Source organism: Rousettus aegyptiacus, unplaced genomic scaffold (genome assembly GCF_014176215.1).
Source record: "Rousettus aegyptiacus isolate mRouAeg1 unplaced genomic scaffold, mRouAeg1.p scaffold_m13_p_11, whole genome shotgun sequence".
NCBI classification, from domain to species: domain Eukaryota; kingdom Metazoa; phylum Chordata; class Mammalia; order Chiroptera; family Pteropodidae; genus Rousettus; species Rousettus aegyptiacus.
In genome coordinates, this window is record NW_023416286.1 from 563,262 (window position 1) to 590,572 (window position 27,311).

At 55.5% G+C, this 27,311-nt stretch overlaps 1 protein-coding gene across 1 annotated transcript; it reads left to right on the forward strand.

The window, feature by feature from the left end:
* Window positions 1-26,921, forward strand: FGF9 (fibroblast growth factor 9). Its single transcript, XM_016152161.2, has 4 exons — window positions 1-490; window positions 640-1,015; window positions 8,832-8,935; window positions 24,076-26,921. Exons 2-4 carry the CDS (start codon window positions 739-741, stop codon window positions 24,319-24,321), a joined length of 627 nt encoding a protein of 208 aa, XP_016007647.1. The 5' UTR covers window positions 1-490; window positions 640-738; the 3' UTR covers window positions 24,322-26,921.
* The last annotated feature ends 390 nt before the right edge of the window (window positions 26,922-27,311 follow it).

Sequence of the window (27,311 nt, forward strand, 5' to 3'; positions counted from 1 at the left end):
CGGACGCCGCTCCCTCGCTCGCCGCTCGCCGCCGGTGCTGAGCCAATGGACCTCGGCCGAGCCGCTGCACAACCCTGGATCCCAGCTTTGGACGCCTAAAGTTTTCTTCTTCTTTTCATTATTATTACTGATTTTTTTTTTTTGGAGGGGGGCCCGGGAGGGGAGATTCGCCGCCGCCACCAACGTGAGATTTTTTTTTCCCCCCCGCTGGAAGGATTCCTGCTGATGTCTGCAGAGTCGGTCAGAGTAAAAACGGCGCATGCCTTCCCGGAGTCAGGACCCGTGGATTCTGACGTAGCCCGTGCATCTTAAAAATCCTGTAATAACGCCTAGGCATTGAAGTTGCCATGGTCATTCCGATCTGGAACCAAATGGAGAAACTACGGATTTTTTCCCTGATGACGGCCAGCTGGGATGAAGACCTTCCTGTCTGCTAGGAGCTGGGGCTCTCTATAGAGATACATAGATATGTTTATCAGCATGTCAGTGTGTGAGTATAAAGCGCTGGTTTCTTAGACTATTAGTGGTTTGACCTTGAACCTGTGCCAGTGAAACAGCAGATTACTTTTATTTATGCATTTCATGGATTGAAGAAAAGAACATTTTTTTCTCTCTCTCTCTCTCTCTCTCTCTCTGCAGCCGCAGTAAGGGAGGGGAGTTGGATATACCTCGCCTAATATCTCCCGGGTTGGCATCATCATTGCTGTTTATCCCGTGCCCCAGCAGCCCAGCCTTCTGATGGCTCCCTTAGGTGAAGTTGGAAACTATTTCGGTGTGCAGGATGCAGTACCGTTTGGGAATGTGCCCGTGCTGCCGGTGGACAGCCCCGTCTTGTTAAGTGACCACCTGGGTCAGTCTGAAGCGGGGGGACTTCCCCGGGGACCGGCGGTCACGGACTTGGATCATTTAAAGGGGATTCTCAGGCGGAGGCAGCTCTACTGCAGGACTGGATTTCACTTGGAAATCTTCCCCAACGGTACTATCCAGGGAACCAGGAAGGACCACAGCCGCTTCGGTAGGTACAACGTTAACCCTCTAGTGTCCGTGGGTGACATGTTGGGGTTATAACTACTATAAAGGGGGGGGGGCGCGGCTTTGCGGAAGGGGTCTTTTCCTCTCAGTGTCTCTGTCTGGCCAGCTTAAAAAAAAAAAAAAAAAAGCCTCCGGAATTGAGTCCTGCTGTTGGCACTGATGCAAGTCTACATCGAAAGACCTTTCTTCTTCTTTTTCCCTTTCTTTTTCTTTTCTTTTTTTCTTTTTCTTTCTTTTTTTTTTTTTTTTAAAGGAGGGCATGATTTATAATACAACTCAAGTCCCTCGTTCTTTTGCATCAGATACAGGGCAAGATGGGGTTTAGGAAGTTTTCTTTTGAAAGGACTGATTCCACGAGTTTAAAGCTTTAATGATTAACTGCTGAGAACTTAAAAATGCATTTTCCGGAAGGCGGTGTTTGTTACCACCTTGTGCCCCAAAGAAGTTTTTGCCCCTTCGCTTTCCCTCCGCCAAGAATCCTGCTTGAATTGTAAATGAAGCCTGAGGTGGGTCCCCACGGTGAGGGCCTGAACCCCCTTGAGTGGTGGACCAGAGTCGCATTTTGGACGTGGGAGGGGGCAGGCTGCTCTCTGGGGGTGCCTGTCCTTTCAGGTCATCAAGTTGTTAACAGCACTCTAATTTTCATAGTGTGCAGCCTGCATGGGTCCCTGGGTGGCTCTCTGGTGTGAGTGTGTGCGCGCGTGCAAAAGCTGCGAGCTAATTCTAAAGGGCATTCAATTCCTAGGAGGGTACTTGTGACTCAGCATGGAGGCTGCAGCCCCGAGGGCTGGTGACCATACCCTTTCATGCCTGCACACACGTGCCGGCTGGGCCACCGTGAGCTCTGCAGCACGGGCTCAGCCAGCACACTCTTGGTGGGGGACTCTGTTTTTTTTTTTTTTTTTTCTTTCCTCCTTCCACAAAAAAGAACAAGAAAAAAAAAAAAAAGAAATAGAAAGCGCCAGTTTGGGCAACCAGACTGTTGGAAGGAGTTAACTTCTGAACGGACCCACCTGACAACATTTAAAATGGGTCGTAAAAAACAGTCCCGCGGTGAATTTCTCCCTCCCGCTTCCATGCCAGATGTTGACCACAATCTAAACTATCTGTTTGGGTTCGCGGGGCTGTGGACGAGGCCAGAAGGCGCGGAGGAGGCAGGCCTGAGAGGGGTGGCCGAGCGTTTCCTCCCGTTGCCCCCCACCGAGCCTCAGCCCCAAACTGAGCCCACTGTGCAAATATTCCTGCCTAGCTTAAAATAAATAAATAAACCGGTGGCTCTTGGCTTTGCAATGATTCGGGAGAAGCACACCATCCCCACCCCACCCCGACCCCCCAAAGTGCTTGCTGCACAGCGAAGACTAAACTTTACTACGGTGCAGCCATGGGGTGGCTTCGGGGCCGCCACCGCGCCCAGCGTTCGCACCGGGACGCGGGTGGTGGGCGCCCTGGGTGGGATCGCTGGTGTCGGGGTCGCAGCAGCCTCCCGGGCGTCGCGGCCGCGCCGGCAGGGGCGAGAGGCGTGGGCCGGGGCCTCCGGGCGCCGGGCGGCCGAGCCGGGTCCTCGCGCTCCGGGCTGGCAGGTGCCGGCTCCGCAGCCCCGGCCCGCGGCGCTCTCGGTGGCCTCCTGGCCAGCTCCGCGCGGTCCTAACGCGCTCCGTGTCCGGCTCCCTCTCCCCGGCTGGTGCGTCCCGCGGTCCTGCGTGACTCCTGACTCGTGTCCCGGGCTACGGGCGGGGGCTGGCGCGCTGATGGCCGCGTCTGGGAATCAGGTTTCTTGGCCCAAGTTGAGCCCCTTCGTTTCTCTTTGTGTGTGTGGGTCCGGGGGGCTGACGGCCGCCGCCCCGCTGCTCGGTGGTTTTCGGTGTGGGAACCGCTGGAGGCGCGCGCCGCGGCGGGTGACTTGGTGGCGGGGACCGAGGACGGGCCCGAGGTCGGACCCTGATCCCCCCCGTCCCATCCTGGACCCTCCTCTCTCCTTCGGAAGCGCACAGCCGGGGCTCGGGGAGTCGCTGCGCTCCGCGGTGCCCGGGAGGTGGGTCGGGCTCCGGCCCCGCAAGGCCGAGCCGCAGGGGAGGGGGTGGGGGACAAAGGCCGGCGGAGGCGGGCGCAGGGGCGGCGAGCTATTGTTAACCGCTATCCCGGAGCCCAGCCCGCGGCCCGCTTCCAGCTCCCGGGGTGGGCCGGCCTGTCGGCGCGGGGAGCCCGGCAGGGCAGGGCAGGGCCAGGGCCCACCTCATTGTGTGAACCGCCCCAGCCCGGCCTTGGCCGGACCCCCGGAGCCGCGGTGCAGCACGCCCGGGCCCGGCGTGGGGCGACTGTGGGTGTGCCAGCGCGGCCCCTCCACCCCCGAGCTGTTTGTTATTGTTATTTTAATGCGGTCACCTGTAGGGCAGGACGTGTGCTGCGCGCAGTCGGGTCGTGAGGGCTCCGGGAGCAGCCGCGGGCAGAGCGAGGATGCGGGCAGGGGAGGTGGGACCGCGGACGAGGACCGCTGGCACCGCGGCTGAATAAAGACCATAAAACAACAACAAAAAGCCAGACCTCGTCACTCCCCACCCCCAATCCTGGAGGTTGGAGAAAGGTGTCGCCAAGGAAGTGACATCTCTACTGCTCAGACTCGCTTGGCACTGCCGGCCGGGTTGGTAGGGGCGGTGTGGGCGGGAGGGCCGGCAGCGGAGGCCGCGGCCCGGGGCGAGGGCAGCGGCGCGGGGCCGGGAGCGCGAGGGTCGGCCGGGAGCCGGCGGCGGGGGCAGGGCGCGCCTGGCGCTCCGCGGTGCCACTCTCCCTGGCTGGGATGTGGCTGAGTGGGTGGCTGTGCGCAGTGGGGGTGGGGAAGGAGGGTTATTTAAGTCTTTCATCCGGCTGCAGTGAGAACGGCCCCCGGGGTGACAGCCGTGCTGCGGTCTCCCGCTGCTACCGCTGCGGCAGGTCCCAATATTAGCAACCTCTGCAGCGCGGTGCGCGCGCCGGGCGCCTCCTGCCCTCGCTGCGCGGCCCCGCCCGGAGGAGCCCGGCGGCGCTAGGACCCGGCGCGCGCGCGGGCGGGCGGGGCCGGGGGCTGCGGCAGCGCGTCACACCTGGCGCCCCGCTCCCCGCGGCCGCCTCACCTCTGCCACCGCCCCCAGCGCCCCTCTGGGGACAGCGTGCTCCCCCCTCAGGCTCTCCTCCCCGTCCCTAGGAAGAGCAGCTGTAGGGTAGGGCCGGGCACGTCTAAATATAGAAGGTGCATTTTCCACCTGAAATGAACGGCCAGAGGAAGCGCGCTGGAGAAGTGACCCCCGCCCCCACCCCCACGCCGCCGCAGGTGACTGCGGCTGCGGCCGAGTCTGGCGGTGACACAGCAGCGGCAGTGCAGGGGACGTGGGGGCGGGGATCTCACTGTCATCCCAGCAGGAGCTGCGGCGCTGACAACTTAGGTGGGACCTTGAGGGAGCCCTGTGTCTTTCCCTTTGGGGGCGGTGGTGTGGAGAAAAGGAACTGGGGATTGGGTCTCGGGGGTACAGGCCGGGGCAGCGAGACGTTTCGTTTCATATCCTTTTTTTCCTCTTTAAAGCACTTGATAGACAAAAAAGTGAGCAGACCATTGACTAAGAAAATGGTCGTGTGGAGGAATAAAGCCAGCGCCCGGCATGACCGCACCGCCGTTTACTGGCACCCGCAGCCGGGCGGGTGCCCTGGCCTCGGTGGAAAGGTGGCCTGCTTCTCTGCTGTGCCTTCTGGCCTGGAGTGGCGGCCTGCAAGGACCTCAGATGAGAGCTGCAGTGGGGGTGCGGGGCCAGGGGGCCAGGTGGAAGTCACACCAGTGGGGAGAAGCATGATGGTGTGGTTTTGTTTTTGTTTTTTGTTTTGTTTTGTTTTTTAAAGGAGGTGAAAACAATCTTATTTGCAAAGTTTTGCGCTTTAAAAACTGCTGTGGGCCTCTGGCCCTTGGGCGTCTGTCTCACTGAGGGGTGGCCGCTGGGCAAGGCCAGGCCAGGCTCCTGCACGGCCACTGCGGTTATGACCTGAAGGTTCGTCATTTCCTGAGAGGCTCAGATTGGCTGGAGTAGCTGGGATGCAGGCTCTGGGGTGAGGGTTGGGGCAGCTGAGGGGCATGGGATCCCCTGGGGAGCTCGGGGGGGGGGGGGAGGTTCTATTCTCACCATGTCACGCCTCTCCAGCCCACAGTGCTGAGTGTTGGGGGCTCGTAGGCCGAGGGCTGCTGACCACCAGCCAGAGCGGGCGGGCGGGAGGCGGCTGCTGCCCCGCCGCCTCCCAGGGCTGGCCTTGTCGCGGCCTTGCGGGCGAGGCCCAGTGCAGGCGGCTCTCTGGAGTGGGCGGCTTTCTGTCACTGCTCTGTGTGAACAGAGCACTGGGCTGACCACTAAAACCTAGTGAGTCTGGAGTGACGGGTGACAGTCTGTGGTGGTCACGTTCCCGATGTGGCCTCTGGGCTTGACTTGGCCTCTTGTGGACCAGGGATGACCTTAGACCGTCAGGCCCCATGGGAGCAAGTGCCCTAGTCCTCGTCGGGACTCTGGCTGCATGGAAGGAGATCACCCCACGATGCCGGGCACTGACCCTGCGCCCCGCATGTCACCCCCGCAGCACCTGTTACGGAAGCGAGGCTGCCAGCGTGGGACACATGTGAGGGCCACAGTTGCAACCCCACCATGAACCCCACTGCCGCTTCCTGTCTTCTCCTCGTCCCTTCCTCTCCTGTGGGCCAGTAGCATTTAAGTGCCCCCACCCGGCCCCCTGTCACCAAAGGGCCCCTCCTCCATGCTGCACACTCGTGGAGTGGACAGTATGGGGAGTGGGCTCGAGCTGGGCTCTGGCCTCAGGCCCAGCACCAGGCCACTTGGCCTGGCCGAGGTTACAGAGTCCGCAGCAGGAGCGGCCGCGTTCCAGCTGGGGCCAGGGCTGTGCATGTTGGTCTTGCTGCAGGTGGCGAGGCCTTTCTGTCCTGGGGGAATGGCAGTGACTCAAGTGTCCTGTGCTGTCCTTGCCCTCAGTCACTGAGGTGACCTCCTGCAAAACTGGGACGTTCTTTTGAGGTCCCTACTTTTCGAGGAACCGCGGGGGCGTGGATGGTGTTTGAGGGGGACGAAGCCTCTGCACCTGGGGTCACTCGATGAGTCGTTCTCTCTCAGGCGGCGGGCCCCTCGCGGCCTGTCTCAGGCACCGCTTCTTTCTGACTCTTCTGACTGGTCCCCAAGTGGCCCCCTCTCCGCGCACGCAGCACATTGTTGTCACATCCGTCTGTTTGTCCTTTCTGACACCAGGGAGGCCTTTGAGGGTGCAGGGCCCAGGCTGTCCCTTATTCGTCTATATGCCTCAGATAGCACAGTGCTTGGCTTATAATGGTCACTCAACAATGGTTTGTTGATTGAATAAGCCCGTGCGGTGAATGACAGTTCTTTCGGAGCGTGAAAGCTGTCTTAACACTTTCATTTCCAAAGTGTACAGCCGTCGCTTTGGAACGTAACAGAAAATGTGTGCTACGTGCACAACCAAAATCGGGGCCAAGAGCCCACGTGCCTGCCCTCCCGAGAGCTGCACTAGCGCGTGCAGTACCGGCGGCTCACCTGTGAGTTCTTCGCTTCCCTCGCTCCTTGTCCCGCCTACGGGGTCTGTGGAGTCCGACCTCGTCACCAGTCATGGAAAGGCTACATCCAAATGGCGCAGCAATCACGGCTCGTGACAGCAGTGACGCCAGCGCTGAGACGCTTGCGGTAGTTGAGGAGGTAGGCTTTGGAGTCTGGTTGCTTGGGGCCAGTTATTTATCACCTGGGGACAAACATCTTCATCCCCGGCTGTAAACTGCAGCTTGGAGTATGGGGGTGCCAGTGGTTCTGAGGGCCGAGAGAGAGGCGGCCTCTCATCTAGCATAGGTTAGGGCTCAGGCGTTCTAACCACACCATCGTCACTGCCGTTCCTGACTTTCTGCAGACCGGCCGGTCAGATGGCTCTGCGAGGTCACGTGCACTGTTCCTCGTCGGGCCTGACGGTCAGCATTGGCTCATAGTCATGACTGGCCCTCGTGGGGAGGGCGACAGAACGGTTGTCGGATCCCCCTCGGAAGGCGCTCACGCCTTGCCCCGCGGACGTAGTCTGCCTAACCGCCCGGACCTCCGAGGGGCAGTGCACCTCCTGTCCGTCACTTGGTGACAGCTGGGCCTTGACCAACTCCTGGAACCGACGTCAGCGTAGCTGTGACCCATCTTCTGGTGTATTTTCAGGTAGCTAAGAAGAGAGCCGCACGGATGTGACTCCTCGTGGCAATTAACTGCCACGAGTTTAATTATTTTGAGTCCTAAGAGTTAGACATGGCACAATGAAACAAACCGATTGCATCGGTAAGGGCGGCATGAGCCTCGTGGAAAGGCTGCCATGTTTATCTTTCCACTCACTTTGTGAGGTAGGAAAGGCTGGGAAAAAACTCGCTTATTTTTGATGTACCTTCCATTACAGATTATCAGATCCAAAATGTCATTTGTAACTTCTCTGTATTTTTCCACACGATGTTTCACATTCTATAAAAATAAATAGTTCTGCAGGTCCAGATAGATATTCGGTGAACTGTAAACACAAGGTAATTTTTTTGCATTTTGTATAAAACAATCGGGAGTACCCCTTTATAAGAAGTGTCCCTTTTTTTTTCACCCTTCGCTTTATTGATGTAGTTCGTGTCTTCTTTTGTTTTTAAATTAAATGTATTGGGGCGACACTGGTGGACAGGTTTTGTGCGCTTCGAGCATGCAGTTCTGTATTGTCCCGGGTGCTCCCCGTCCCAAGGCCAGTCTCCTTCGTCACATCTTGCTTCCTTGGAGCACCGTGTGCCGTGTGAGAGCTGCAACCTTGTTTGAAAATCCACATGAGAGCTTTTTTACCCGTATTTAAAATATTTCTCTTCCTAGACTCTAAAATGTAAGTAACATTTTCGATACTAGAAACGTTTGTAAAACGAGAACTCAGTGTCTGGTATGCATTAATGCAAGATCTGCACGAGGCCTGGCACTTCAGAACGAGGTCGAGGAGGTGCCTCGGCATGAGTCACGTTAGCATTGTCCCAAACATCCTGCTGGGTGGTCACGGTAAAACAGCGATGCAGTTGGAGCTGCCTTTGCAGGGGCCATAAGACCCTGGGCGTACGGCCAGCTCAGGTGTTGTCATTCCCTGCGAGGTAACCAAGCCGAAGGAAGGAAATGGAAGGCAATTCTGTCGACGTGTTTTTGGGATACAGTATTCCGTGGCTATCTCAAAGTAAGAGCATTTCTGTAACGAGAAGTTTTTCCGGAATATCGTGTTATCTTAATTGCTTAACTATCTGTGTGAGACTTAGATAAGGAGAGCAAAAATCGATACCGTGTTTAAGCAGAAAGGTTTGGGGTGAGGGTAGGCTGTCTCAGTTTCCAGACGGGGCTGGGTACCTTCGGCATGAACCCCTCAGATCTTTGCTTAGCACCTCACACTCTTGTTTCAAGGGACGTAAGACTGTTCTCTGCATAGACTTTCCCCCCGATCTATGCCCAGATACAGATCCTAAACAGAAAGTGAAACTGGAAGTTGTTCTTTTCAAATTATTCTCTTTCAGGTCAGTTAGGATATGTGCTCTGTTTATCTATCACATTCCTTCTTAGCAACCCTAGGTTAATACCAGCCTTTCATTTTGGACCGCGTGTTTCGTGTCGTGCTGACACGTCCTCAAGGCGTGTGAGAGTGTTGGGGCTGGCAGCCGGGCTCGCCATCCTCCCGGAATGTCCCGGTGATGCTCTGTGCTCTGACCTGTCCTCTCTCTTCTGCCCCTTGTCTCCTAGGCATTCTGGAATTTATCAGTATAGCCGTGGGCCTGGTCAGCATCCGAGGCGTGGACAGTGGCCTCTACCTCGGGATGAACGAGAAGGGGGAGCTGTTCGGATCGGTAAGTGCCCTGGACCCCGCCCGCGTGCCGCACATGGGGGCCGAACCGTGCTTTCTCTCCATTATAAATCGCCAGAGATCGAAACCGAGGCCATTTGGAAGGAGAGTGCGAGTTCTTGCTTTTTGAGGCAAAGTATTTCGTTTTTATTAATAGATATCAGGCCTGGATCTTCACTAGACCAGCTTCTGAGAAAATGCTTTATTCAGATGCCAAACCGTGTTCATTATCAAGTGCATAAAAAATTCACAAGTGTGAAAAATCCCATCTTCTTGTATTGAATGGGAGCTATTTTTGCAACGAGCTGAAATTATCTGCTCCCAAGCTTTGCTAAGCATTGTAATTAAAACTAGAAATAGAGCTTGCGGGGAGTAGAAGCCCTGCGAGCGACATGAGATTTTCATTATGTAGCTGGAGAAGGGAGATGGGGTTGATTGTCGGATGTTCTTGCACGTGAAGACGAACATAAACACTCCGCGACTGTTGGCAAGTGTTCTGAGTTCCTTTCTTCTCTCTCGCTTCCCATCTCCACTGTCGGAAGCTGCTCGGGGGCAGGGCAGTGAAGTCCTTCGGGTGCCTACTGGGTGCCAGGCACTTTTCTAGGTGCTTGGGGACAGAGAGGACGCCCTTGCTTCTGCTCTAGGAGGTGGGGACCCACGCTGGATCTCCGTGTCTTTGCACTGCTGCCAGCTCGGTTTCTAAAGCAGTGCACGCGCCGTTTCTGCTAAGCGTGTGGACGTGAATAGTAGGTCATTAGTTTCTATGCACTGACTCGAGTTTTCGACACAAACCTGGTCGTGAAATCGACCTTGAGTTTTTCGTTCCCATGCCTGGTGGTCATGTGGGAATCGGATCCGTGTTCTCTGCAGCATGAGCGCTTTGATTAGAGTGTACGAAAAATCGAAAATTAAAGGAAGCACAGGATGGGAGAAGCTCCAGAGTCTTCTGTGGACAGAAATGAAGGAATGAGGGGCACATTCGTAGAGAAGTTTTTCCAGAAAAACGCGCTCCCTTCCTAGCCATATACTAGTGTGCACACGTGTGCATGTGTGTGAGCGTGTGCATGCACATGTGTTCACACGTGTGCACGTGTGCATGCATACGCAAGGATCAAGCTTTTCTCAAAAAACTCTGGGTGACAACAAGTTACGGCCCAGGTGTCTTGACTGTATCACTCACCATTTGTAATGACACATAATAAAAGGGTGTTTTTTCTGCCTCGGTAAAACTTGAATCTAGATAGATTGATTTTGTTAGTTATTCGAGTCCTTTTTAAAAGGCACTTCCTCGACGGAATAGATTATTTTACAATATGGTTTTAAGCATGAGATCAAGTTTAGCTTTTTAAACACGGTTCTCAGTTTTCGTAACGCTACTCATTTCCTAAGTTATTTTTGTCAACACTTTAAGTGCAGCGACGCAAGGTGTAAGGAGGCTCTTCAGTTTTTACACATAAAGCGACGTCCTTCTTTGTCACCCCGTCGAGTTCTTTTCACGTTTAGGTAAGCGACGTGGGTTCGAGTCAGTCACGGCTGCACGCAGTGAGGTGCCGCCATGTGCGGGACGTAGCCCGACCTTCGGAGGGCAGAGGGCATGGACTGCGGCTTATCACCGTGGCCTCCGGACCCTTCCGATCACATACCGCCACCGAGAGCACGTTTCTGGGTTTGGATTTCAGCCGCGTGTATTAAATTACTCAGCAGTCGTGAATATGAGATGCAGCTCACACGTTATGTTGTTTTATGCGGCACGTGTTAAGGCGGACGTTTTTAAAGGGTGTGATCAGTGAGGGAAGAGATGGAGGCCGTGCTGTCTCCTCCCCGCCCTGCGGACCCCCGTGCACCCCCAGAGCCCTGCCCACACAGGGGGGACTGGCTTTCAGGTGCAATGGCCACGTGGCAGCCCCCGTGGTTTGCTGGTTGACGGCAGCAGGTGGGACTTTGCGTTTGGCAAAGGAGCCTTCTGTGGCTGTCCCGGCTCAGTCTTGTCTGTCCCTCTGGGTTCTCTCGCGCCTCTGCTCATCCAGCTGCCTCCAGCCGGTGTGGCCCCGTCTGTGGCCCCGGCCGGGGACGTAGCTCGGGCTCAGGCCCTGAGTGACGGTCCGCTTGGAAAGGCAGCAGGGGCAGAGAGTTGCAGAGCACTGTCGAGGCAGGTTTTCTGTGACACCGGCTGCTTGGAGCCCACGGAGGGTGGGGCGGGGGCGGACACACGGCCAGCTGACAGCCCCTGTCACAAGGTGCCCGCCATACGGTGGCAACAGTGCCAGGAATGGCGAGAATGGCCCCTGGCCCTCTGCGTGACGGGCGCGTGCCTTCCGAGTGTGCTCTCAGGCGCCTGTGTCGTGGGCCCGTGCGGCTGGGGGCACGTCCCACGCCCTGGTTCCTGGCGGGGAGGTGTCCGGAGCCGTCTCTGGGTGTCGCCCTGGGGCCCCGTCTCAGTCCATGCCCACACAAGTGGCAGAGTCCTCTCCGGGACCCCGAGATGTGGTCCCTCCTGGGCCCTGGCCTCTCCCGGAGCTTGCGGTGGCCGGTCCCTGGCACGCGGCCTCGGCTCAGCGCTGTGGCGCCCCCTCCCGCCCGGGAGCCGCGCGGCCAGGTTTGCCCCTCTGCCTGGCGCCCTGTCCCCTCCCCGGGATGGGGTGGGGGGCGGGCGCGGTCCCGTCTATGAAGCCCTCGCCGCACCCCGCGGCCCGGTTTTTCCGGCTGGCGCGTCCGGTCCTCCCTCCGGTCACTCGGCAGCGTGCGCCATGGCCGATCGCGCGTCCGTGCCCCCTGGCGCGGCCGAAGGGCGCCGCGCACAGCCGCGGCCCTCGTGCGTGGGCGCGGCCCCAGCGACACCTGCGCGGCCGGAGCAGGTGCGGCGCTGCGAGACACCTGCGCGGCCGGAGCAGGTGCGGCGCTGCGATTTCTCTGCTTCGCCCAACGGCTCAGGCGCGGCCCTCGCTGTGCCCCGCGCGTGGTCAGTGCGCGCTCAGGGCCGCGGGGCGGCAGCACCCCCATCCCCCCAACCCCCCCCCCCCCGTGCTGAAGGGTCAGTGGCGTGTGGTCCTGGGGCGTCCAGCCCACAGCCCAGGGGGACCTGGGGGCCTGGTTTCTCGCCCTGCGTCCACCTCCGGCCAGGGGCCGCCCCGTCCTCCTCCTCCGTGGCACGGGGAGCGCGACCTCGCTGTCTGCGCTGTCCCTTACCGCTTGGCGTCGAGAGTTCCCGGTTTGGGCTTTTCAGCTTCACTCACGAGTCTCAACTGCCCGACCCGTCACGCTCGTGTGCACGAGACGCCGGTGCCGTGTGCGCGTGGCCGCCTGCGTGTGGGGCTGGGCGGTGGGCTCTCCGGCAGCCAGGTGCTCGCCCTCTGTGCCTGCAGCAGGTGCGGGAGGAGTGACGGTGACGTCCGCGGCCCTCTGTGGCCAGGGGCCACGTTTGCCATTGGGATGGGGAGTGACCCAGATAGCGCGTTTCGCTGTGAGGAAACTCGAGGAGGAGAGAAACAGGATTCTGGAGCTTAGAGAGTTTTTACCTGTGACGTCGTGTGGAGGTCACTGAACTCACGTGGAGAAGTTTTGGTTCTAAATATTGAGGACCCCAGGAAAAGACCGACCTCGTTAAGAAAGACGATGAATAGGAGATTTGGAGAAAAATCAGTCACGTGTGTAAAGCAAATGAATGTGTAAATGTAGCAGAAATTAATTTAAGATGTGGTTTGGAAACTGGAGATTGCTTCTTTTTTCAACTATGTGGTTCTTTTGTTTCCACATTTACCTTGGGGATAGATCTAAAAGGTCAGAGGTGAATGAGAGACTGTTCCTTCAGAAAGATACATGTGTGGGGTTCTAACGTGGAAGTGTGACATGAGCTGTGTTGCTAATGTGTATCGAGATGTGATTCAAGAACAACCTCAGTCCTTCTGGCTCTGGGGGGGTTTGATTCCTGGGCCGTGTGTCAGTCCAGCCATACATCCATCCACTCGTTCACACGTTTACACCTACTGTGTGCCCAGCACTGTGCTGAGTGCAACAGGGACCTCAGACCTGGTAGGAGAAGTATGCCGGCAAATAATCTAGTGCGCTGTGAAATGCACCAAGTCTAAACGATCACAGAACATCAGAGGCATGAGGAAGCGTCTCGGGGGCCTAGAACAGCGTTTAAATAACTGCTTCGGGAAACTGGGCAGTGACGTTTGTTTGCCCCGGGTCTTGAGGGATGAATAGGAGCCTTAGATATGGAAGAGCGGACAACTCAGGCCACGTGAGCCTTCGCTGTGAAGGTCAGGGTCTCCTGCCTGGCGAAGTTTGGAGAGGGAGTTAGATCTCTCTGTCTGTCTCTTTCATGCACTTGTGTGCATGCGTGTGCACACACACGTGCGTACTAGGCCAGAGGATTAAAGTATTAGAGTATTAATTTATAGTTGTCAATTTTGTTCTTATCAGAGAGAAGGTAAGTGAGGCTCAGATAATTACTTTTAGGGTCTTAATCTAAATTATCCGAGCGTTACCGAGATACTTCAGGCCGTGAAGAGTAATTGACTGTGATAAATGTCTCATTAAAGTGGAGTGCCCCGAGGAAGTGGATTTCCCTCTGCCACTTGCGTTTAGTGAAAGCCGCCTGAGCATTTCATCAAGGGCGGTAGCAGTCGCTGAACCTGGGGACAGCCAGAGCGGGAGCTGCGGGGCTCCTGCCCCATGTGGGCTCCCTCGCGCTCCCCTGGTCCTGCCCCGGCGTTCCCGCCGGTCGTCCCCAAGAGGTCACGCTTCTGGGGTCGGCATCGGTCCTGAGCATCTTTCCGATCTGAGCGGTGCACACGCGTGTGGCCGGTCGGCACGTGGTGTCCACCCGCCCAGCCCCTAGCCTGTGGCGACCGGCCCATGCAGTCTGGCCGGACTGGACTTTCACAGTTGGTGCAGTGCCCCGTGTCCCCACGGGGTTATCCCGCTTAGCTGCTGGGAGTGAAGGCGAGAGTGGCGGGTGGCTCGCTCGGGGCCGGGGCTGGTGGGCGAAGCCCGGGGGGGGGCTCCAGCGGCCCCCCTGCCGGGCCAGCCTGTCCTGAGGCAGGTGCTGGTGGGTCCGGCGTTGCCAGTGGCTGTGTCCGAGGCCGTGAGCCGTGGGGTGGGGCCCTGGGGGATGGCCCGTCCAGACCCTCAGAGGAGAGGAGGCGTCCCAGACCCCCGAGCCCATGTCGATGTGAACAGCTGGGTCACGGCATTGGAGCACGTACGAACACGGACTCCTCACGCCTCGTGATGGCTGTGATGCAGGATTATTTAAACCAGAACGCACACCAAACTGTGAGACCGGCCAAGTCCCCATTGATGCGATGGGTTTAGTAGGTGGCCGCTGGGGTCCGGCCGAGGCTGAGCTGCCGCTTCACTCGGGGACTCAGTGTCCCCTGAGCTCAGGGCTCCTGTGCCCAGGGCCTCAGGGGCTGTCCTGCCCACACGTCTTCCTCTGAGGGTGACAGAGAGACCGGGTGACCTGCCGTCTGCTGCTCACTGATGCCGCGTGCCGTCGCCCTTGACGGCGAAGGGCCGGCGCCTAGCACGGAAGCGGTCTTAGCCACAGCCGCGTGTGGGCGGCAGTCTAGGCTGTCGGTGGTCGGTCACCAGAACGGCCTCAAAGCGACCCCTCACCTTTTCCATGACATGAGACAGCGTGAGACGTCCCTGCAGAAAGCTGCCGGCCGCCCGTGTCAGGTCCTTTGTCTTCCCGGGGCCCTGTGGCTGTGGCGGGAGGCTGCACCGGGGGTGACATCCTGGCTACGGCCAGCGGGGAGGCCGCCTGCCCCTGTCCAGTGTCCCGCAGTGGCCGCCTGGACCAGCAAGCCCGGTGTCTGTGGAGCGGGGCGCCGCGGCGCACGGCGGGTCCCAGGCGGGTCCCATGCCATGTGGCCATTTGTCACGGTTCGTGTCAGCGCAGGTGACGTCGGTGGCCGTTGCAGCATGTCTGGTGTGTGGGGTCTCCACGGAATGTAAGTCACCCGCAGTGAAGGAAGAGGGCTGCTCGCCGACGGCCCTGGGTCACGTGCACGCACTGCCGGCCCGCGACCCCTGAGGGCCACGGAAATTCCCGGGGGAGGAGGCGTAGGGCGGCGCCTCTGGAGGGCGTCTTCTGCCGCGTTGCCGGCTTTGTTCAGACAGTGTCCTTGTTTTAGAGACGTGGCGCGTGACCGTTTGGTGGCTTGGGACTTACTCAGAGTTGCACGGACAGTAAATGACAAGTTATGACTTCAACATAGGTGAATTAGTAAACCATGCAAAACGTGCACGTATAGGACGGGTCATCTAGTTTTGTGAATAAAAAAATGTGTGCGTATGCATATATATATTTCATTGGAATTAACCGTGGGTTGCAGCAGGATTTTAGCGTTTCTCTCCCAGATATGGCTTTGGAACTTTTTTTTTTCTTCTGGTAGCCTACGTTTTATTTAGTGCTCCATTTAGGGGTCCTTGGCCTTTATCCTGCTGGCCGTTAGCGAGTGGAAAATCACCTTTTTAAAAACGTACTGTTGACTTATTTTAGTTACGTGTCCGTCATTTAGCGGGTGGCTACATTTGTGGATTGTCTGGGGCGTGTTCAACATGTCCTTGTCGGTAATGGCCGGAGTCACCGGACACGTGTCTCACAGGCTCTGCCAAGGACTCGGTTTGGGTTGCTTGCAGCTTGGGAGGTGGCTGCTGTCCCCTGTGATGGGACGACGGCGTTCTGGGCACCTGGTAACATGGGGTCCGAGAGCAGACCTTCGTCCCGATGGGCGTGGCCACACATGATCCGGACTCTCGTGGGCCCTGCTCTGGGTCGTCATGGTCCCTGCTTCTCACGCTGACCCCGGGGGCAGGGGGTGGGGTGCTGGAGGAGAGCTCGAGAGAGTGGCAGCTATGGACCTCACAGGCGTCCTTGTGGTGGGACCTCACGGGCCCCTGGTTCCGGTGCCCTGGCAGAATCCCACGTCGCAGGGGTGAGCTCTGCGGAGCTGGGGACGGGGGCACAGTGGTTTCCCGTGGGACCGCCAGTCTGTACATCAGTGTCCTGCAGGCTATTGGCGCTTAATCAGCATTGACCATGTGACCGCTGTCGGTAGGGTCCCAAGTCACCTCTTGGCTTTGCTGTAGAAAGAAGACCAGGAAGACCTGACGACTCAGGTGTCTGAGGCTGGGATGGTGGGCGCAGAGACCAGGGGCAGGGAGCACCCCCGGGCTCCGTGCTCCCTGGGGCTGGCGTGTAAGGCTCCTTTCCTGATGAAAGGTGTCAGAGGTAAAAAAAAAAGACGTGAGGACAAAAACTCCTGGGAAGTCATTAACGTTTTAACATGAGCTGGGTGATACAGCGGTTCGTTTGCGGCATTTCACTTACGAAGTTTGCTGACCCCGTGGGCTCCGGCTCCCCTAGACCCAGGCCTCGCCGCACCCATGACACCTGGTGACTTTGCACGCTGGGGACTGAGGACGAGCAGTAGAAAACGGCTCCCCGCCTCCCTGCCCTCCGGCTTCTCCTGCCGCTCTCTGACCCCCGTGACCTTCCTCACCGCATCGCCCCTTCTGCGGGACAGACTGCTGGTCACACACAGCCCCGGGCCGCTGGAGCGACCGCGGGAGCCCATCTCGTGGGCCGGTTTTCCATCGCGGAGCTGCTGGCGCCTCTGAAGGGACGGGTCCCCACGAGCTCCTCCGGGGACCGCTGCGGGGCGGCCTGTCCATCTGTGCCCCGCGCCTCCCCGCGAGCATGCGCGCTCGCGGCGCGTCCAGGCGCCTCGGGAGCTGCGGGAACCGCAGTCGGGCTTGGCGTTTGCAGCTCGCGCGTCCGCTGCGCGTCTCGCTAAAGTTCGCTCGCGGCGCCTTCGCGGCCGTCTGCAGGCGCGCGCGGGCCCGCGGCTCCGGGACCTGTTCCGTGCCGGATTTTGCTGCACGTTTTTGTGGTTTTGCGGGCGCTATTGCTGTTCGAAAGGCCCCCAGGCGTCGTGCCGCGCGGCTCCGCGTGCGGGAGCCTGGGCCGTGCACGTGTGTGCGGGGCGGACGCGCTGTGGGCCGCGAGTGCGCGTGGATGGACCAGCGACAGTGACTGAACAGGTGTGTGCTGGTCGTCCGACAAAGATGCCATGGCCGGACGCCTGTCCCGTCTTCCCCGGTCCTGCGTCCGCGGGCTCCCGGGAGCAGAGCCGGCGTGAGTAACGGGAGCCGACTGGACGCGCGAACCGGGGCGCCCCCTCCCCCGCCCTGGCGCTGGTGCCAGAACTTGCAGCTTTGCTGGGGACTCGGACGTGCACCCCAAGGATTATAATTTGGTATGACAGACGTGATAATGCGGTTATTATACACAAAAAGGGGCTGGAGGGGCTGGGGAACGGGGCTGGGTTCTAGGGCTGGGTTCTAGGGCTGGGCGAGATCGTCATCCCTGTGAGAGAACCTGTCATTCATGCGGGGGCAGGGCGGAGCAGGCAGGCGTTCCCGCATGAAAAGGCTCCGGTGGGGGCGGCTTGGCTGCAGGGTTTGGGAATGCGGGGCTGCGACCTGTCTCCTGATTCTATTATGTGTGCCGCTCCCCGCCCCCCACGTTCTGCCTGGGCCCCTCCCAGCTGCTGCCGGAGGCCCTCCTGCTGACGTGGGGTGGGGGGTCCGCACCGTCGCCGTTAGCCTTCCGGGCGGTGCTGGCCTGGGAGGTGCCCTGGAGCCCCGTGGCACAGCTTCCGCAGTGTCCTGGCCGCCTCACCCCTCCCCAGCTCCCCCGGGGCCAGGGACCGCCCTGCACTTGTGCAGAGTCACCGTTTGCCAGTCTGTCGGCCTGGTGGCCTCAACAGCATCCGACAGGCACCAAGGACAGTGTCCGTGCTCCTGACACCCTGCGGCTGAGGACCCAAGGCCGGCCGGGCGCTGGTGGGTCGCACCCAGGACGTCCTCCTTCGTCCTCGCTAACTGCCGTGGATCCCGATGTTCGGTGTCCCCTCCTCTCTGAATCTCATTTCTGTGCCATTGAGACGCCTCATGGAAGTCCCCAACGCGGTTTGCTTCTCCTTTGTCACCGAGTGCTCAAAGCTCAATGCGGAATTCCACGCACCGACTTGCCAAGGTCACACCAAGGACGCCTGCTCCCCAGGGCACGTCCCGTGTCCACCGAGCCATCATGGAGTGGCGTGGCCCATTTAGCTGCCGTGCCGCACTGCGCCCGCTCACGTAGCATGCTTCCTGGGTGACAGTGGCAGCCATGGGGGGGGGGTGCTGTCCTGTGCAGCCTCTGGTCCTCCGAACTGGTGGGGAAAGGCACAGAAATGGCATTTCATGCATATGTGAATTTGGAGAAAAAGGTTTATGATGTAGTCTTTGAAAATAAACAAAAACTTCCCTTCGGGTCAGAACAGGGCTCCCCTCGAATGCTCTTTAAAGTGTTCACCGCAAAACCTTACGTGTCGAGATTGATTTAATGTACGTTTTCATCTTAAATAAGGCGCATTGGGGTGACGGCGTGACTGTCAGGCGGACAGCTTCTCACACGACGTCTGCGCACTCTCGTGTGCTGTCCGCAGGAAGACAATGTCCTCCCATCACAGTGCGCGTGAGACCCTTCCCCCGCGTGGGGCAGCTCATGACCCAGGGTTTGTCGGTCACGCAGACATTCACTAACGGGCCATGTTTATGGAGGCCAGCGCTGGGGAGAGGACAGTGGCAGGCCCCAAACGCAAGGACACCTTCCGGGGACGGGGGTGGCCCCAACGGTGTCCCAGGGAGGACAGAGCAGGGCTGCCTTCTTCTCTGTCCTTCCTGCCTTGCGAGCCGCCTCGCTCCCTCAGGGCCATTCCCACGGGCTGCCCCGCCCTCACTCAGTGGGCGACCCAGCAGCGTGTCTTGCATGGGGTCTCTCCCTGCCTTCCGCCTCGGCGGCGGTTTCTTTTGCCAGTTCCTGTTTGCCGTGTCCTTCCAGAGTTATGGCGGGTGGCTCTGCTCTCCCCATCTCCATGTGGCAAGACCGAGTCCCTGGCATCTCAGACTGAGGGAGGCCGTAGAGGTTTCCCAGTCCACATCTCTCGTTTTCCAGAGCAGGGGATGGAGGCCCGGGGCTGTCGGACCACTCGGGCTCGGGCGCAGGCGGTGTGCGTGTGGTTGGAAGCATGGTGCTCCTTTGCTTCAGCGGATGCGGGAGCCGTCTAGTGCTTCAGAAACTGTCTTTGGGCTTCCACCGTTGTCTGTTGTCGGTTGTCTGTCGTATGCGCCACTCCTCCCGTTTCTCGGATTGCATTTCCACAAACCGAGGCTCGAGTTTAACCTGCTTTGTCTGTGTAGAAAATCTTGGGCCCATTTCCCTTTTTCGGTCCCACTGCCTTCAGCATAACTGATGATTATCACGGGAACAAAGCAGCTGGGGCCGACTGTCGTCACATAGCACCTTTTTTTGGTCCCTCATTTCCTTAACTTCACGTCTCAGCCTCTTAACTTTCCAGTTTCCTCCACTGTCAACCCGATTCTCCAGAGGCATTCTGCTCGGTTTTTACGTGGGGTGATGTTTAGTTTGAAGTTTTTCAGCCTTTGCATGTCTTTGCCGTGCATTTTAAGTGGTCGCCGGATGACGGAGCATGCTTATCAGAACATCGCCTGTAGTAAGATAGGTTACCTGTGATTTCTTATTAACTCGGTGCCCTAAGACCCTAAGAGAAATCTTGTAACTTTTTCCTGTAGGGTTCTCTGTGGCAGAATGAAACATGCATCGTCTGCGCGTGGACACAAGTGAAACTGTTTCATTCTGTGAACACAGAACTTCTCAAATCTGGCTTCCGTTACCCCCCGGGGAGCGCTTTCTTTGCCCCACGGGACTGCAGCTGAGGTGTCTGAGCTCCGTTCAGCCAAGCACATTTGTCTCCAGGCAGCTTCTTAGGAAGGCCCCCAGGTTGTGGCGTGTCCTGTGTGGGGTCCGGCAGCTGCCGTCCTTGGCAGCAGTGGTGCCTGAGGCCGATGAGCACACGTCAGTTCAGACCGACAGGAGCCGCTTCCGTAGGGAAGGTGTTTTCGTTGGTCGATCTGGTTGGTTGGTTGGTTCAGTGGGGGAGGAGTGGAGACAAGAGGAATTCTTAATTTCCTGTATATTTCGATGAGACAAAATGAAAACTTTGCTGCCTACTTGCCTCATTGAATCAGACACAACTGATTCAGTTGTCCCCGGTTCCGGCGGCCGCCCTGCTGGCCAGGGGCATGGATCTGAAGCAGGCCTGTCTGGGACAGTGGGGATTTTCAAGCGGTTTCGAGAAGTGGGGCTTGAGGTGAGCTGATGGGGGGCGGGGCCAGGGATGGAGGAGCCAATGGGTGGCCCCTGAGTAAACAAGCGGCAGCACCGCCCACCCCCGCGGAGTCGCTGTCCGTCTACCAGGGGACCTCCCCCAGGAGAGCTGGGTTAAAAGACCCGGCTTCTTGCTAACGGTCCTCCCGTGCCTGTGATCACCGCCACAGCGCGAAGGCGGGAGAGAGCGCGGGCTCGGGAAGGGGTGGCGAAGGGAGCGTTGAACACCACGACCGACCGGATGGGAACGGCGGGGCGTCGCATCGCTAACTCCCGTCGCATCCGGGGACGCGGCAGGCCTGCCCGTGTCTGGGGGGCGCTGACCTCGGGGCGCCGTCCGCCCCGGCCCTGCGCGGGTTTGCGGCCAGCCCCCGGGTCAGATCGGCGTGGCCGCTGCACACTGAGGTTACAGCCGCGGGTTTACACCTCCGCACAGATGTGGAGACTGTTTCAGAACGGCGGGGTGATGGGAGTTTCCACGGTTTCAGCAAGCACCGTTGAGTCTCGGATTTGAAGAATCCTGATTTCGGGTTTTAAACGGCTGTCATGTGAATTGGGCGTTAATGAAGGCCATGTGCAGTAGGCATTTGCCGAGCGACTAATATTTTAAATTGTCGTCCACATGACTTTATGTCTTACAGCGTTTCTAAACACGCTCTGGGGCGTACTGTAATTTTCACATTATTATCTCATACTTTGGTTTTAATAGGATTGGTAAAAGTTTTGAAGTTTTAATTTCAGTTTTTTTCCCACTGCTCAGAATTTGATGATATAAAATGAAAAGTGGTTTCTACAGTCACTAACATTCACCAGATTTTGTTCCAAAGCACAGGCTTCAGCAGACTTTTGAATTAAATCCACATTCTCCACCCACGCCTAGTGGTATTATCCAGCAGTTCAAAGATAGGTACACCATAAACAGCTCCAGTTAAATCATCTAAAAAAAAATTAAAACATGGAAATACAATAAAACAAGAATTGATCACTTTATAGCGGAATACTCTATAAACTGTCTGCATTGGACACATGTGCTGAGTTTTAAAACATCTGAGTTCTGTAATCGTGAAGTGTACAGTTTATTTGAAGGCAGAAACTCTTTTTCCCTTCTGCATATACGTACATATACATACATATATAAATATATATATATATGAATACAGGTTAATATTTTTTTGCTGTTTCGGTTACATTCATTTACTTTTTAATTTAGAAAAATCACAAGTGCATAACAAATTATTCACCTCAACTAAGTGTTTTACCACTGGGTACCAAAGCGTGACTGTAAAATGATTAATTCTGTAAATTTTGTTACTTTATCGATCCCGAACAGGACAAAGAAATTATTCAAAGGTGTATGCATGACGTAGAGAAGGAACGGAGTCTTTCATTTTTAATGATCGTTAGCCTTTTAAGGTGCGTACGCTCACCTGCGTGGCACTCTGCCAGGTGCGTGGCAGGTGCCGGAGCTGCAGGGTGGCCGTGGTCTGCAGTGTCGTGGCTGCACGGTCTCATTTAACTCACCGCCTGGAGGTACCGGCCTCCATGCATGAGGCAATTACAGAACACGCCCGCTTTCGATTGTCCTGTTTTAAGGAGAAATTCGCTCTGTCTTCTGGGTCGCCTGGAGAGTTAGTAATGCGACGTGTGTTCAGACGATGCCGAGGCAGCCGCCTGCCAGGGGACGGGTGTTGTCACTGAGCAGTGAACACACCACTTTGGTTTTTTGGCTTGTTCAACTTTAAAAAAATTTTTCCCCCCTCATATACGGGAAAAAGAAACCCCACAACATGTACAGCGAGACTCTTTCTTAAAGCCTGAAAGCAGACGTGTTTCATTGTTCGGCGGAGCCCTCCGGCTCCGGTAGACTCTTCCCATCCCCACGCACTCCTCCTGCAGAGTGGGGGTTCTGCAAAGCTGCGTGTCGAGGTGAAGAAGGAAGAGCGTGTGATGTCAGGTACGGGGGGGGGGCGCACCCCAGCCTGTCCTCTGTATGGCCTCCAGCCCCGTTGGGGATGGACACCTGGGGCCGCTCGGGGAATAGGACAGGCCCCCTGAACGTTCAGTGACTTCATTATGTGACGGCTCCGGTGGCCTGCGGGGTGCAAATCAGCTCACAGCTGGGCCTCGCTCCCCCTGCAGGGCACAGCCTCTGCGGGCACCCTGATGGGTGTCGTGCGGCCGAGGGCAGCACGGGGGACTGCTCCCTCCCTGTCCCGTTCGTCCCCGCACGCCCAGCGCCGCTGCCCAGCTCTCCCGTCCGTCTTGTCCTTGCCAGACGCGCTGGTTTAAGTTTCTGTTTCCCCGCGTCTGCTCACTTGGCAGAAGCATGTCCGATGAGGTGGCGCTTTGTTGCAGAGCCATCCAGTGCTTTCCGAGCGCCTGAGGGGCCCTTGTGGGGGTCCGGGTGAGTTCGAGGAGGAGGCAGCCTTGCGTTGGGCTGTAGATTTTGTCACCCCCCGACTTGCTCCACCGCGCGAGTGGGAGGGGCTGGGTCCTGCCCAGCTGTCTGTCTCTCTGTGTCCTAAGCTGCATTTTCAGGTGTGTGCCCATAAACAGGATGTCTCTGTTTTAGTGACGGATAGTTCAGCATCTGTCGTCTGGGTCTGAATGACAGAATCGGAGGCATATCCAATGCCCCGATGAGTTCTGCTGTTTTAACTCTGTATGGACGTGTATTTGTTATTTGGTTTTCTTATTTATGTAAAGTGCCAGGTGGGCGAGAGCAAGGGGAAGATTTTGAAAAGCCGTTTCAGTGTTTACTGGTTAAAGTGCCACCTACCTGGGAAGGCATCGGTGTAAAAGCGTCAGTTGAGCAGAGAGGAGGGCAGAGGCCCTCGATCTGCTGCCTCGTTCCTCCAGGGGCCAGGCGAGCCGCTCCCGGGCATGCCAGGAGCACCCTCAGCCCCGGGATGCCATGCGCTCATTGTTCCTGGTCACCCTGCCTGCCCAGGACACCGCGGCTGCCTGAGCGCCAGCTCCTGGGACTCAGGCGGGGGGGCGAGTGCGCTCACTTATGCCAACGTGGGACCTTTCTGCTTTGGGGATGCAGGAATCAGCACAGCTTTCTTCTGTGTGCCTGAGAATGTGGCTTTTTACGGTGTGTGTGTGGGGTGGGGGGGCGGCTCATCCATCGGTGTTGAGGGCCAAAGGGGGCCTAGAATGTTTGTGTTTAATTTTCCATACTCAGGAAGTCTCGGTGGTGACAGAAGGCATTGTCTCTTAAAATGTGGACCCAGGATTATCTGCAGCCGAACCGCCACGGGCCCGTTACACGTGCACAGCTCCAGACCTCCTGGATGGGAATTTTAAAGGGTTGGGGGTTGGAAATCTGCATTTTAAAAAAGCATCGGAGGTGATTCTTGTGCATCCTGACATTCAGAAACCGCGCTGACAGAGTAGTAAGCCCGCGCCATGGCTCCGGAGGGCAGGTGACATCTGACGTCCCTGGTAATGTCACTGATGTCAGTCGGTCTACACAGTGAGTAACTTATGAAAACAAGAGAGGAGATGACGCAGTTACCTGAACCGGTGGCTCCAGCCAGGGCCGCCCCTGCCCGGATGGTCACCGTTTTAAGCGCTGTGGTGAACATGAGGCCAAATCCGGTTAGCTGTCTTTCGCCCGCCTGACTCATTCCGATAATTGGCATGCAGAAAAGTCTGACTTGGGGACATTTGGAATCTTTTGTGCTTTAGTCATTCTGAATAGAAAAATTAGAACGTGTTAAATTTGGAGAGTTAAGCAGTTTTTGCAGAGTGTGTTAAAATGGTTAACATGGGTTAAAATCTCTTTTTCTCGCCAGAGTTATATTTTGTAGCCATTGACTTTTGCTTTAAATACAGAAAGTAGCTAATTTTGCAAAATACTTACTTGCTCCTTTTTTTTTTTTTCTAAACAGGAAAAACTAACCCAAGAGTGTGTATTCAGAGAACAGTTTGAAGAAAACTGGTATAACACGTACTCTTCGAATCTATATAAACACGTGGACACTGGAAGGCGATACTACGTTGCGTTAAATAAAGACGGGACCCCCAGAGAAGGGACGAGGACTAAGCGGCACCAGAAATTCACACATTTTTTACCCAGACCAGTGGACCCTGACAAAGTCCCCGAACTGTATAAGGATATTCTAAGCCAAAGTTGACAGGGACAGTTTCTTCACTTGAGCCCTTAAAAAAAGCAACCACTACAAAGGTTCCGTGAGGTGGGTTCTTATCGACTAGCGGTGTCATCACATCAGCTCCACTGTTGCCAGACTTTGTCGCATGCATCACGTAGGACGGGAACGCGCTGGCTTTGTTCTTCTGTGCCCGTGGCCTGTCCCCCGGGGCTGGCCCGCGCCCACTGGCTTGGTTTACCGTGAGAAGACAAGACTGAGCTGGGGGCGGGGTGTGTGGGCGGAGGAGCCGGGTCGGGGGGAGCTGCCGACGGGACAAAGCAGAGAGGACGACGGCCTGATGCATGCTGGGAAATAGACACGCTTTCACACGTCCGGTCCATTCTCCTTCATCCCGGGTCAGCACCGCTGCCGCCCTCCGGCTCGGCGGGACCTTGGCTGGTGGCCGGCGCGAGGGCGCGCGCTGCGTTTTCAGAGGCTCGGAGGGTGCGGTCTGACTTGAGAGACTTTTTCGGTTCATTCTCGCTGGTGCCATCCCAGTGAATGGAAAGCAAAGACCTCTTAGTAAAAAACAAAAAACAAAAAAAAACAAAAAAACAAAAAAAAGTTAAATTTATTTATAGAAATTCCAAAGGCAACATTTTATTTATTTTATATATTTATTTATTATATAGAGTTTATTTTTAATGAAATATGTACAGGCCAGATAGGCATTTTGGAAGCTTTAGGCTCTGTAAGCATTAAATGGCAAAGTCCGCTACCAACCTGTGGTAAATTCATGCAAGTAGATATCACTTTGCATGGACACAAGAAATCCTAATGACCCTCTGGTGTACTGAAGGCGACAATCTCCTTTGTGCCCGTGTTATTGTAAACTCATGCACATCGCTCACGACACTGAGTTTTCACTCTTCAGACTGCCTGTCCCATAGCTTCTCCCAGAGGATTAAAGATAAGCTGGGTCTCAAACTTTTACTCTGTGTCTGTGCTGTTTCCTCCCTCATAAGTGACTCACGCCATCATCGTAAGTAACTTCACGGTTGGAAATGCAAGGGTTGGTGTCTATCCTATTGTGAAAGTCTATCGCAGACTATACCAAAGCCAGGCTGTTATTGTAGCTGCTCCCCGGAACAGCAGAACGGACACCAGACGTTGTGCTGAATTAGAATTCTCAAAAAAGGAAGAAAACAAAACAAAACAAAAAAAACAAAAACAAAAAACAAAGCTGATGTAACACAGTTTTTTTTTTTTTTTTTTTTTTTTTTAAGGGACAAGGATCAGGTTAGTAGGATCATTCTTGTAAACTTTTTATTTGTGCACTTGGTTATCAAATGTGAAATTATACAAGCACCATAGGGGTCATTGTAACAGCTTTTGTAGGAAATTGCCTTTGGTGTGAACTGTCGTATCGCGTGGTAGTAGAGCCCGAGTAAAACTTGCAAATGACACTAAATAAATCATCAATAATGACAATGAGGGGGAAAGTATTATACTTGTTGACTGTGTTTTGTCTTTAAAAAGGTCTTCACAAGTGCTCAGTTTTTTTTTAGAGGTTACTATATAAAATATCTATTATAAGGCTTTTATAACATTTTATGCTGAAAAGCATAAGAATACATATTTCTTTAGTAGCAATAATTTTGCAACTTGCCCTTGGGCAAGAGAGACTATTTCTTACTATATATTAGGGAGAAAAGAGCCAAATTCTTAAAGCAATATTTAAGAGCAGGAATTTATAACAAATTCTCATACCACATAGAACACCTTCTAGCCGGTTATGTTGGGAAATTGCAAGTGATGGTTAAACAAATGTGTTGAGATTTATGTAGCTAATTTTAAAATTTAATATTCCAACTTTGTTTTGCTTTGATGCACGTTCTCTATGAAAAATAAAGGTATGTCACTGGTGAGTTAGAGCTGTTTTGAAGTACAAGCGCACGACTTATTGCCATGAACACACGTGGCCTCCTGAGGTCCAAGCTGGAGCACACAGCAGAGTCCACCTGCTGATGTGCGTTTAGGAAAAACTAAGTCTACATTTGGAATTAAGACATATTTTGGGGGAAGGGGGCTGAAGCAATGTAAAATAGTTGATTTATGATAAAGGTCAGAATGTTCTCTTTACCTCTTTCTTTTCTTTCTCTCTTTTTTTTTTTTTTACGTTCTAAACAGAAACTGCATTTAATTCCAAGATGTAATATTCTTATTTATTATTTAACCCTTTGCTGCTGCTAAAATGTGCACATATTCAGGCTTTAGTTTTTCTAAAAGGCATTTAATATTTTTGGCTGAAAAACATTAAACGTCTGACCACAGGGAAGAATCAAATTTCTAGGAGGTCATAGGTACACTATTTAGCACTGAGAAAAAGTTGATTTTAGGAGATAGCCCAAAGTAATCTTAAAGTAGCAGGAGGTGCTAATCGGCCTAAAAGAAAACAATTTGTGAAAAAAAAAAACAAAACTAAAATGTCCATGCATTCCTAGAAAATGCTACTTTAATGTCTACTTTTGGAGTTATTTTGTTTTGGTAACTTTTTAAAAAAAAAAACAACAAAAAAACCAAAAAATGAAATGTCACATGCTTTTGGCAATTGATACAATAAACTGTAATGGTCTGTAAATAAATAAATATCGACTTATGCAATTTATGTAAATAAGCATCTGGGAGAGTAGATGGCTCCAGGGTTCGGTGGGCGTTGTCTTGTGGGGCAGCAGGGTGATGACCCCGACTGAGCTCATGGGTTTGCATTGGTTCTTGTCCTAAGAGCCCCAGAGCCCCAATGGCAGCCCCGAGTTACTGTGGAATGGGTGGTCCCAGTTTTCACAAACAGATGCTCAGACAGCCTACCTGCTATGTTGTTAGTGCCAACACTTGCACCTTGGTCAAAGACTTAACAGACACGATTGAGCCCCCCTCCCATCTGCCGTGTGAATCTCCCAGGCAGCACTGAAGGACATGCCAGGCCCTGTTGTGCAGATAAATGAATGGCTTCGGTTCACCGTGTTTTCGTTCTG

Coding starts and splice junctions, on each gene's coding strand:
- FGF9 (XM_016152161.2), top strand. CDS start 739: ATGGCTCCCTTAGGTGAAGTTGGAAACTATTTCGGTGTGCAGGATGCA. Junction 1,016..8,831: donor GAAGGACCACAGCCGCTTCG/GTAGGTACAACG, acceptor CTTGTCTCCTAG/GCATTCTGGAATTTATCAGT. Junction 8,936..24,075: donor AGGGGGAGCTGTTCGGATCG/GTAAGTGCCCTG, acceptor TTTTCTAAACAG/GAAAAACTAACCCAAGAGTG.